General features: G+C 46.0%; 1 protein-coding gene across 2 annotated transcripts in view; it reads right to left on the bottom strand.

Moving 5' to 3' along the window:
• Positions 1-12257, bottom strand: part of LOC115143125 (SLIT-ROBO Rho GTPase-activating protein 3) — a 134119-nt gene that overhangs the window by 37453 nt on the left and 84409 nt on the right. For both annotated transcript variants that reach the window (XM_029683229.2, XM_029683230.2), the window contains exons 6-9: positions 9956-10084; positions 5696-5917; positions 5358-5459; positions 4270-4467 (exon numbers count right to left, since the gene is read on the bottom strand). In XM_029683229.2, the coding sequence (XP_029539089.1) occupies positions 4270-4467; positions 5358-5459; positions 5696-5917; positions 9956-10084 (651 nt within the window). The remainder of the gene's footprint in view (positions 1-4269; positions 4468-5357; positions 5460-5695; positions 5918-9955; positions 10085-12257) is intronic.

Here is a 12257-nt window from a genome sequence, read left to right as displayed (position 1 = left end):
AGCTATGTATAACAGGCAGGTATGACAGCTATGTATAACAGGCAGGTATACAGCTTATGTATAACAGGCAGGTATGACAGCTATGTATAACAGGCAGGTATGACAGCTATGTATAACAGGCAGGTAGACAGCTATGTATAACAGGCAGGTATGACAGCTATGTATAACAGGCAGGTATGACAGCTATGTATAACAGGCAGGTATGACAGCATAACAGGCAGGTATGACAGCTATGTATAACAGGCAGGTATGACAGCTATGTATAACAGGCAGGTATGACAGCTATGTATAACAGGCAGGTATGACAGCTATGTATAACAGGCAGGTATGACAGCTATGTATAACAGGCAGGTATGACAGCAGGTATGTATAAGGTATGACAGCAGGCAGGTATGACAGCAACAGGCAGGTATAACAGATATGTATAACAGGTATGACAGCATGTATAACAGGCAGGTATGACAGCATGTATAACAGGCAGGTATGACAGCTATGTATAACAGGCAGGTATGACAGCTATGTATAACAGGCAGGTATGACAGCTATGTATAACAGGGTATGACAGGTATGACAGCTATGTATAACAGGCAGGTATGACAGCTATGTATAACAGGCAGGTATGACAGCTATGTATAACAGGTATGACAGCTATGTATAACAGGCAGGTATGACAGCTATGTATAACAGGCAGGTATGACAGCTATGTATAACAGGCAGGTATGACAGCTATGTATAACAGGCAGGTATGACAGCTATGTATAACAGGCAGGTATGACAGCTATGTATAACAGGCAGGTATGACAGCTATGTATAACAGGCAGGTATGACAGCTATGTATAACAGGCAGGTATGACAGCTATGTATAACAGGCAGGTATGACAGCTATGTATAACAGGCAGGTATGACAGCTATGTATAACAGGCAGGTATGACAGCTATGTATAACAGGCAGGTATGACAGCTATGTATAACAGGCAGGTATGACAGCTATAACAGGCAGTATAACAGGCAGGTATGACAGCTATGTATAACAGGCAGGTATGACAGCTATGTATAACAGGCAGGTATGACAGCTATGTATAACAGGCAGGTATGACAGCTATGTATAACAGGCAGGTATGACAGCTATGTATAACAGGCAGGTACAGCTATGTATAACAGGCAGGTATGACAGCTATGTATAACAGGCAGGTATGACAGCTATGTATAACAGGCAGGTATGACAGCTATGTATAACAGGCAGGTATGACAGCTATGTATAACAGGCAGGTATGACAGCTATGTATAACAGGCAGGTATGACAGCTATGTATAACAGGCAGGTATGACAGCTATGTATAACAGGCAGGTATGACAGCTATGTATAACAGGCAGGTATGACAGCTATGTATAACAGGCAGGTATGACAGCTATGTATAACAGGCAGGTATGACAGCTATGTATAACAGGCAGGTATAACAGCTATGTATAACAGGCAGGTATGACAGCTATGTATAACAGGCAGGTATGACAGCTATGTATAACAGGCAGGTATGACAGCTATGAGGCAGCTGACAGCTATGTATAACAGGCAGGTATGACAGCTATGTATAACAGGCAGGTATGACAGCTATGTATAACAGGCAGGTATGACAGCTATGTATAACATGCAGGTATGACAGCTATGTATAACAGGCAGGTATGACAGCTATGTATAACAGACAGGTATGACAGCTATCCATAACAGGCAGGTATGACAGCTATGTATAACAGGCAGGTATGACAGCTATGTATAACAGGCAGGTATGACAGCTATGTATAACAGGCAGGTATGACAGCTATGTATAACAGGCAGGTATGACAGCTATGTATAACAGGCAGGTATGACAACTATGTATAACAGGGAGGTATGACAGCTATGTATGTATAAGCATAACAGGCAGGTATGACAGCTATGTATAACAGGCAGGTAGGCATGGCACAGCTATGTATAACAGGCAGGTATGACAGCTATGTATAACAGGCAGGTATGACAGCTATGTATAACAGGCAGGTATGACAGCTGACATGGCAGGTACAGCTATGTATAACAGGCAGGTATGACAGCTATGTATAACAGCAGGTATGACAGCTATGTATAACAGGCAGGTATGACAGCTATGTATAACAGGCAGGTATGACAGCTATGTATAACAGGCAGGTATGACAGCTATGTATAACAGGCAGGTATGACAGCTATGTATAACAGGCAGGTATGACAGCTATGTATAACAGGCAGGTATGACAGCTATGTATAACAGGCAGGTATGACAGCTATGTATAAACAGGCAGGTATGACAGCTATGTATAACAGGCAGGTATGACAGCTATGTATAACAGGCAGGTATGACAGCTATGTATAACAGACAGGTATGACAGCTATCCATATGACAGGGCAGGTATGACAGCTATGTATAACAGGCAGGTATGACAGCTATGTATAACAGGCAGGTATGACAGCTATGTATAACAGGCAGGTATGACAGCTATGTATAACAGGCAGGTATGACAGCTATAACAGGCAGGCAGGTATGACAGCTATGTATAACAGGCAGGTATGACAGCTATGTATAACAGGCAGGTATGACAGCTATGTATAACAGGCAGGTATGACAGCTATGTATAACAGGCAGGTATGACAGCTATGTATAACAGGCAGGTATGACAGCTATGTATAACAGGCAGGTATGACAGCTATGTATAACAGGCAGGTATGACAGCTATGTATAACAGGCAGGTATGACAGCTATGTATAAACAGGCAGGTATGACAGCTATGTATAACAGGCAGGTATGACAGCTATGTATAACAGGCAGGTATGACAGCTATGTATAACAGGCAGGTATGACAGCTATGTATAACAGGCAGCTATGTATGAGGTATGACAGCTATGTATAACAGGCAGGTATGACAGCTATGTATAACAGGCAGGTATGACAGCTATGTATAACAGGCAGGTACAGCTATGTATAACAGGCAGGTATGACAGCTATGTATAACAGGCAGGTATGACAGCTATGTATAACAGGCAGGTATGACAGCTATGTATAACAGGCAGGTATGACAGCTATGTATAACAGGCAGGTATGACAGTATAAACAGGCAGGTATGACAGCTATGTATAACAGGCAGGTATGACAGCTATGTATAACAGGGAGGTATGACAGCTATGTATAACAGGCAGGTATGACAGCTATGTATAACAGGGAGGTATGACAGCTATGTATAACAGGCAGGTATGACAGCTATGTATAACAGGCAGGTATGACAGCTATGTATAACAGGCAGGTATGACAGCTATGTATAACAGGCACAGCTATGTATAACAGGCAGGTATGACAGCTATGTATAACAGGCAGGTATGACAGCTATGTATAACAGGCAGGTATGACAGCTATGTATAACAGGCAGGTATGTATAACAGGCAGGTATGACAGCTATGTATAACAGGCAGGTATGACAGCTATGTATAACAGGCAGGTATGACAGCTATGCATAACAGGCAGGTATGACAGCTATGTATAACAGGCAGGTATGACAGCTATGTATAACAGGCAGGTATGACAGCTATGTATAGCAGGGCAGGTATGACAGCTATGCATAACAGGCAGGTATGACAGCTATGTAAAACAGGGAGGTATGACAGCTATGCATAACAGGGAGGTATGACAGCTATGTAAAACAGGGAGGTATGACAGCTATGTATAACAGGGAGGTATGACAGCTATGTAAAACAGGGAGGTATGACAGCTATGTATAACAGGGAGGTATGACAGCTATGTAAAACAGGGAGGTATGACAGCTATGTATAACAGGGAGGTATGACAGCTATGTAAAACAGGGAGGTATGACAGCTATGTATAACAGGGAGGTATGACAGCTATGTAAAACAGGGAGGTATGACAGCTATGTATAACAGGGAGGTATGACAGCTATGTAAAACAGGGAGGTATGACAGCTATGTATAACAGGCAGGTATGACAGCTATGTATAACAGGCAGGTATGACAGCTATGTATGACAGCTATGTAAAACAGGGAGGACAGCTATGTATAGCAGGGAGGTATGACAGCTATGTATAACAGGCAGGTATGACAGCTATGTATAACAGGGAGGTATGACAGCTATGTATAACAGGGAGGTATGACAGCTATGTATAACAGGCAGGTATGACAGCTATGTATAGCAGGGCAGGTATGACGGCTATGTATAACAGGCAGGTATGACAGCTATGTATAGCAGGCAGGTACTCACAGTGAAGTAGAAGACCTCTGTCTCCTGCTGGTTGGCTCGTCTCTTGGCCACGTTCAGTTTGCTCATGTAGGTCTCGGAGGCCACCGATTTGATGGACTCAGTGGAGCGGCTGTGCTGGAAGGCATCAGACACATCAAAGTCCTCCACAGTCAGCATGTCCTGGAGCATCTGCATGGTGGCGTCCAGAGTCTTCCTCACCTACAGCAAAGGCAAAGATTCAGCAACTCAAACCACAACAAAAATAACCAGGATTACCTCCTCAAGTCATCTGATTCCGGTCTTTTTGAACATATGCCACTTGCAAGGTCAAATGTGAGTGATCACTGGCATATCCCATTTCAAAGACAAATCAACCCCGAATAACAACGAATAACCTTTGATTGTAGCTGTTTGACACCAAACAGCCTTCACCTCCTAAGGCAGGTACACGGTTCATTCCTAGGCAGCGTACCAGACGACCTGCCAGTCAGCCATTCATCACAATAACAGCAGAATATGAAGAGCATCTGGCCCGGCTGAATGTAAAAGGTCTGCGGGCTCTTTCTCTACAACACTGTGATTGATCAGGCTCATTCCCAGAGTGGCACGACTCGTCCATTACCCGGAAGTTATATGAAACGTTATGAGACATGATGAGAGCCAGGGCGATATGAGACGGAGCCGAGGCGTAGCCATCAGGGCAGGTTGTAGCTAGCCAGCCAGGGTCATTAGCATCTCCATTAGCACCTGCATCCACTCAGAGGGAGAGAGAGCTGTGTGTGTGTGCGCTGCCTGCTGCTCCCACTGAGAAGGACCACTCCTCACCACGCACAACACGCCATCATTAGGGATGTACTGTATCTACATGGAACATGCATCCATTACGGTTATCATACAAGCTCACAATCACAAGCTAAAGATACATTCTCAGCTCCCAGGAAGTGTGTGTGGGCCATTACATTGAAATTGCGAGTTGAGAGTTGATTGTATCTATAGACCTGAGTTCTGGCATTTCAGAGACTTGGGAAACAGGGGGCGACAGGACGATCTCAGCGGGGTGATGCAGCAGACACACTGGGGGGGGGATGGACGCTACCGTGAGCCCTCACCTCTTCGTTCTCGATCTTGAGCGTGGCCAGACGGGACTGCAGCTGGTGGTAGCGCATCAGGAGCTCAGTCTGCACAGGCTGCTGGGCACTCACCTGGCACACCTGAGGGGGCACATGTAGACAGAGGTATGGGCTGGGCACTTGGATTTTCATTAAGTGTACCTTACAGAATTGGAAAAAAGCATGCTTAGAAACGTTGTTTCTGCTGGCTTGAACGTGCTTTCCATGGTTGAACAAATCTACTGGCTGTAGTTGCAACTCGGAATCAGTTTCAATAATGACAATCAATATCGTATGAATCTATAAATGTACCAAATCAGTCATTTGACCCCTCTCACCTCGTCCCCCATGTGGGGCAGGTACTCGAAGCACATGGGAGGGCAGAACACCTGGTTGTGCATGTCCATGATCTTGTGCTTGTCGCTGCGGGAGTCCAGGTTGTCCACGGCGTTCTCCATAATGTCCAGGCCCTCGTGGCGACTTGTCTCCAGGTTGTACTCAGCTGACAGGTAGGTCCTGAAGGTACGCGCAAGGCTGGCATGGTAGCCCAGGTCACAGCACTGAGATATAGGAAAAACACTCATCATAGTATGGTATAATACAATAACTAATATAGGAGTAGAATATAATATAGGCCTTTTTCTTGACCACATGACCTGACTGTAAGTCTACATCAAGGGTCCAGAGTTTTGTGGCTCAGGTCATGTGACTAAGAACCTCCTGGACCTAATTATGGACAACCTGACATAGCAGTCTGAATCCATTATACACAAGTCAATAGGATAAACTCAGCCTTTAGCATTCACACGATTCAGTTACATGATTCCTCTCATTTCCTACAAGCACGTTACTAACCTGACCTTCAACATGAACTCAATTCCAAATCAGACACTGCTATCGGTTAACAGGCCTAAATAGAATAATAGAATACACCGAATTAGAAGAGCAAGCACAGTAGGACACCTAGGATAATTAGCTCAACCATGGAGCTGCATAAACTAACCTAATTACTGCAGCCAAGCAGAGCAGAGCGGTGAGTGGGTTGCCTCGAGGCTGGAGAGGCCAGAGTCAGACTGCTCTGTGATTCTCTAAACGCTCTTTAATAGACGCACCGGAAGTTGCACTCGGCTCCAAGGATAAATCCCCACAGCAGCGGTTATTGTATACCAGGGTCAGTGTACAATCAGGAAGGATACGGCAGCACAGAGCCCTTTAATAAGGTACAGAGTTTTATTTCAACAGCCACATCCCATAACAAACACACTGGTAGGCTGTAATGAGATTCATGCCTTGATTTCACCAGGGCCCTTCTATCATAAGTATACTGTAGCAGGAGTGCTGACAGGTAGAATAATGGTACTGTAAAACTGATGACACTGTTTATTTGCATGCAAAAGACATCTGCAATCTATTTCCATTGATTCTAATAGACAGGACTGACTTCTTGCGGCGTGGATGCATGTTTTGATGTCTGGCTGCTAGTGACTGTTTCTGTGTGGCATGACAAACAGGCCCTTATCTTCTGTCCAGCTTGTGGCGGCAAGACCCAGCACAGCGAGTCATGCTCACAATCCCTTTCCCTGCAGGACGGCAGGATTTGCGATGACATGTCCCCTTTCACTTGCCAGACACAGGAAGCAGCTCCAACAAAGTGACCCAGCATAGAGACACAGCCACCAATCAGAGGTCTCTGTCTGGCGGAACCCTGTGTAACCTAGAGCTCCAGGCCAGCTCCTTCACACTTCACACAGTTGATGTTTAGAACTGTTTAAAGTCTAGCCAGCCTCAAGCCTCTAAGTACAATCACATCATATGCATTCTGTAAATATGCAGGATCTCTGTATACAACTCTCCAACCAGTGGTGAGTTTTAGAGCTGGCCAGGCATGCCTAGGCCAATACCACAGTACCCCCCCACACACACAGTACAGGGAGGAGGGGCTAGACAGGAGGTCACAGAATCACCAGGTAACCTGGGGCTGAATGATCCCTGCAGGAACCACCAGGTAACCTGGGGCTGAATGATCCCTGCAAGAACCACCAGGTAACCTGGGGCTGAATGATCCCTGCAAGAACCACCAGGTAACCTGGGGATGAATGATCCCTGCAAGAACCACCAGGTAACCTGGGGATGAATGATCCCTGCAAGAACCACCAGGTAACCTGGGGATGAATGATCCCTGCAAGAACCACCAGGTAACCTGGGGATGAATGATCCCTGCAAGAACCACCAGGTAACCTGGGGATGAATGATCCCTGCAAGAACCACCAGGTAACCTGGGGATGAATGATCCCTGCAAGAACCACCAGGTAACCTGGGGATGAATGATCCGTGCAAGAACCATCAGGTAACCTGGGGATGAATGATCCCTGCAAGAACAACCAGGTAACCTGGGGATGAATGATCCCTGCAAGAACCACCAGGTAACCTGGGGCTGAATGATCCCTGCAAGAACCACCAGGTAACCTGGGGATGAATGATCCCTGCAAGAACCACCAGGTAACCTGGGGATGAATGATCCCTGCAAGAACCACCAGGTAACCTGGGGATGAATGATCCCTGCAAGAACCACCAGGTAACCTGGGGATGAATGATCCCTGCAAGAACCACCAGGTAACCTGGGGATGAATGATCCCTGCAAGAACCACCAGGTAACCTGGGGATGAATGATCCCTGCAAGAACCACCAGGTAACCTGGGGATGAATGATCCCTGCAAGAACCACCAGGTAACCTGGGGCTGAATGATCCCTGCAAGAACCACCAGGTAACCTGGGGATGAATGATCCCTGCAAGAACCACCAGGTAACCTGGGGATGAATGATCCCTGCAAGAACAACCAGGTAACCTGGGGATGAATGATCCCTGCAAGAACCACCAGGTAACCTGGGGCTGAATGATCCCTGCAGGAACAACCAGGTAACCTGGGGATGAATGATCCCTGCAAGAACCACCAGGTAACCTGGGGCTGAATGATCCCTGCAAGAACCACCAGGTAACCTGGGGATGAATGATCCCTGCCAACCACACTGGCCACACTGCCTGTATGCACAGAGCCTGCACCCAGACCCTGGCTAGGGTTTCATTCCTGTAGCCATTAGTGGTCTACAAAGCAAACTCGTTCACCAACTGTAATCACAGACTTCCCAGACAGGCTTGCTGCTGGGGTGTGTTGGCTTTGCATTTTGAATTATGATGGTGGTTCACCTAGGTATGGTCTTTTCTGTCATGTAACTCTATTTCTCTAATCCAATTGATACTTTGAAGGGGAAGTGGCATACTGTTAAACGGAACACATTATTTATTAGATACGGACCAACAGAAGAGGGTGGAAACCTCTGGCTTCCAGTTGAAGCTCGCATCCGCTACAAGACCATGGTGCTTGCCTACGGAGCTGTGAGGGGAACGGCACCTCAGTACCTCCAGGCTCTGATCAGGCCCTACACCCAAACAAGGGCACTGCGTTCATCCACCTCTGGCCTGCTCGCCTCCCTACCACTGAGGAAGTACAGTTCCCGCTCAGCCCAGTCAAAACTGTTCGGGCCCCCCAATGGTGGAACAAACTCCCTCACGACGCCAGGTCAGCGGAGTCAATCACCACCTTCCGGAGACACCTGAAACCCCACCTCTTTAAGGAATACCTAGGATAGGATAAAGTAATCCTTCTCCCCTCCCCCCTTAAAAGACCTAGATGCACTATTGCAAAGTGGCTGTTCCACTGGATGTCATAAGGTGAAAGCACGAATTTGTAAGTCGCTCTGGATAAGAGCGTCTGCTAAATGACTTAAATGTAAATGTAAATGAAACCCTGGAGGTACTGCAGATTTGAGGTAAGAGAGGAAACTTTTGTTTTGTTTTAAATAGATTCTGATGAGATTCTCCCTTCTCGAGCCTGTCAATCCAGTTTTCCTGTGGCTGTGGTTCCTCTCCACCTCTGCCCTGTAGAAGTAGAAAGGTCCAGAGGAGTTTCTGTATGCGTGTGAGGGTGTGCATGTGTCTGTGTCACCAAGGGTCATGTTTCACCATCAGTGTGTTTTGCCTGGCTCCCTGGGAGAGTGGGGTGTGTGACAGTGACAGCCAGACACACACGCTCCGCATCTCCCAGCACAGCTCCCTTAAGGAGCCTCAGCCCTCACAGCACTCCCAGATAGATGAGGGCATCACAGAGGCAGGAGAGGAGAACAGGGGAAGAGAAGACCAGCAGGAAGGCATTCTGACTGTCAACACTGATCCATTCCCATGACAGGATGTCATCATTTATATTCCAGAAGAATCCTAACAATGCCTGTTGGGTGGTAACATACAGTAGGATTGTAATGTACATCTGGCAAAGCCATTCAGTTAGACACTTAACAACAGTACTACCGACTGGCTCAGAATCAAACTGTTTTGTTCGAGATTAAGAGACACAAAATGGAGGTAAACACTTTCAGTCAAACCAACAGAGCAGCTTGTAGCAATACAGCAAATGGGCTGCGAACACTAAAACAGATGGTGAGAATATCTAGTGTAGCAACCAACGTTAGACCAACGTTAGACCAACGTTAGACCATCCCAGCTGAGAGATACAGTGAAACCTGTGTGCCTATCGCATACTTACATCAATCATATCAGAGACATCGTGAATGTAGTATTTCGCCACAACGGCATTCGTTGCTGCCAGGTTCAACAAATAGTCATTGCGGGCTTTAGTGCACTTCAACTTGTTCTCTGAGTACTTGGCTTGTCTCTGGGGGACAGAGAGAAGAAAGAGAGAGAGAGATTGAAAGCGAAAGAGAGAGAGAGAGAAAGAGAGAGAGAGAAAACAGAAACAGAGGGGGGGTGTTAATGAAATTAAGCAACGTTGAGTTTGCTAAATGGTATTTGCACAATAACATCGGAGAATTTCTGTGCAGCCTGATGGCCTGGCTTAGTGTTGGCAGGGAAAAGGTCAGAGGGATCCACTATAAGAGAGACTCTTTGACAAGCTTCCTGTAGATAATAACAGCATCATAACTGTTCCACCCAGGCTGGCCATTCACAGTCAGAGTCACAATTCAATTCAGCACAACAAAATGTACAGCCCAGACGTGAACAATGAAACAGCCATATAAAATACTGTTTTGGTGCAGTGTGCTTCCTAACCAAAACAGACTCAAACAAACATTCACTCTAGTGTGCTCTAATTGTACATCAAGGCAAAGGGTGGCTACATTGAAGAATCTCAAATATAAAATTATATTTTGATTTGTTAAACACTTTTTTGGTTACTACATGATGCTATATGTGTTATTTCATAGTTTTGATGTATTCACTATTATTCTACAATGTAGAAAATAGTAAAAAAATAAAGAAAAACCCTGGAATCAGTAGATGTGTCCAAACTTTTGACTGGTACTGCAGCTTTAAATGGTGCACAGTCTTTGTTGCTATGGTTAACTGGGCATGCTGCATCTGCTCGTGGCATCCAGCTGGGAAACACGACATTTTTCATCAAAAAGAATATGTAGTCATCTGTTGTTCACATAGCATCGATAATGGACGTTACCAGACAACACATAATGGTATTGACAAAAACAATTGACTCAAATGGAACGCAGTGACACAGAATCATTGAGACTTGGCTCACAAAGCAGGATTAAAGAGAGCCAATTAGACAACAACACATTGACGAGTGTCTGCGTGTCTGTGTTTGAAAACGCTCCTTAAAACCTCTTCCAGCAGCCTGGGGACTATTGGATAGTATGTCCTTCAAATACATACACTTTGCATTTCAAATAGACATGGTCCACCAACACCAATGTCCCATGTCCATTATCATGCAAATGAAAACAGTGCATCGGGGAAATGGGGATTATGGCTTGATTGTCTCCTCTCCCTCTTCAACTCTGTTTGCAGGTAGCTAGGATTCTGAACGACAATGCTATTGTAGCCGGCAAAATCAGGTCACAACGCAGAGAGAAAGAACGTTCACAACTACAGCAAGTTATAAATAGTCCGTGGGGATGGTACCGTTCTCCTGCCAGCATCTCTGGAGACGGCAGCCTGAGGAGGGAGGAAAGCTGTCAGCCATTTGATTCCCTGAGCTGCACTGATAATGGACGCATTTTAATGAAGAAATTCCCCCTGAGAATCCAGAATGAAATATGCATGTTTGAAGTACAGTGTCTTAAGTACAGTGCAGTAGAGTGTGTGGTAATAAGCAGAATTAACATGAATTAGAGTCATGGGCATGGATGAGCTAGAGAGACTGTGCAGTTGGATCACTGACCTGGAAGTCACCATTTGTCTGTGTGTGTAGACCCATGCTACGGCAATTCTCTCTCTCTCTCGCTCTCTCCCTCTCTCGTGGGCTTACACAATGGACCTGCACCCACTCTCACACAGCCTTCATTCACACAATCCCTCTGGCCTTAGCCAGCTAAAATGATTCTACCTGCCGAACAAAATATCACTTTACAGAAGTGACTAGGCTGACAATGTACAGTATTAGCAGCAGTCCCAGGCAACAGCACTAGCTGTTGGAGACACTATGGCCATCAAGCCTGACCCCATTTAGTCGACTGGTCGATTGTTTAGTCGAGCAGTGGCAAATATATATAACAACAATTATGGCACACGAGACACCTGTCTGATTCACTCCTGTTTGAGTGGACTAATCCATTGTGGAGGCAGCAGGGACGGCACACGAGACACCTGTCTGATTCACTCCTGTTTGAGTGGACTAATCCATTGCGGAGGCAGCAGGGACGGCACACGAGACACCTGTCTGATTCACGCCTGTTTGAGTGGACTAATCCATTGCGGAGGCAGCAGGGACGGCACACGAGACACCTGTCTGATTCACGCCTGTTTGAGTGGACTAATCCATTGCGGAGGCAGCAGGGACGGCACACGAGACACCTGTCTGATTCACGCCTGTT

This window comes from Oncorhynchus nerka, linkage group LG15 (genome assembly GCF_034236695.1).
Source record: "Oncorhynchus nerka isolate Pitt River linkage group LG15, Oner_Uvic_2.0, whole genome shotgun sequence".
In the NCBI taxonomy this organism is placed as follows: domain Eukaryota; kingdom Metazoa; phylum Chordata; class Actinopteri; order Salmoniformes; family Salmonidae; genus Oncorhynchus; species Oncorhynchus nerka.
This window is presented reverse-complemented; position numbering and strand designations above follow the sequence as displayed.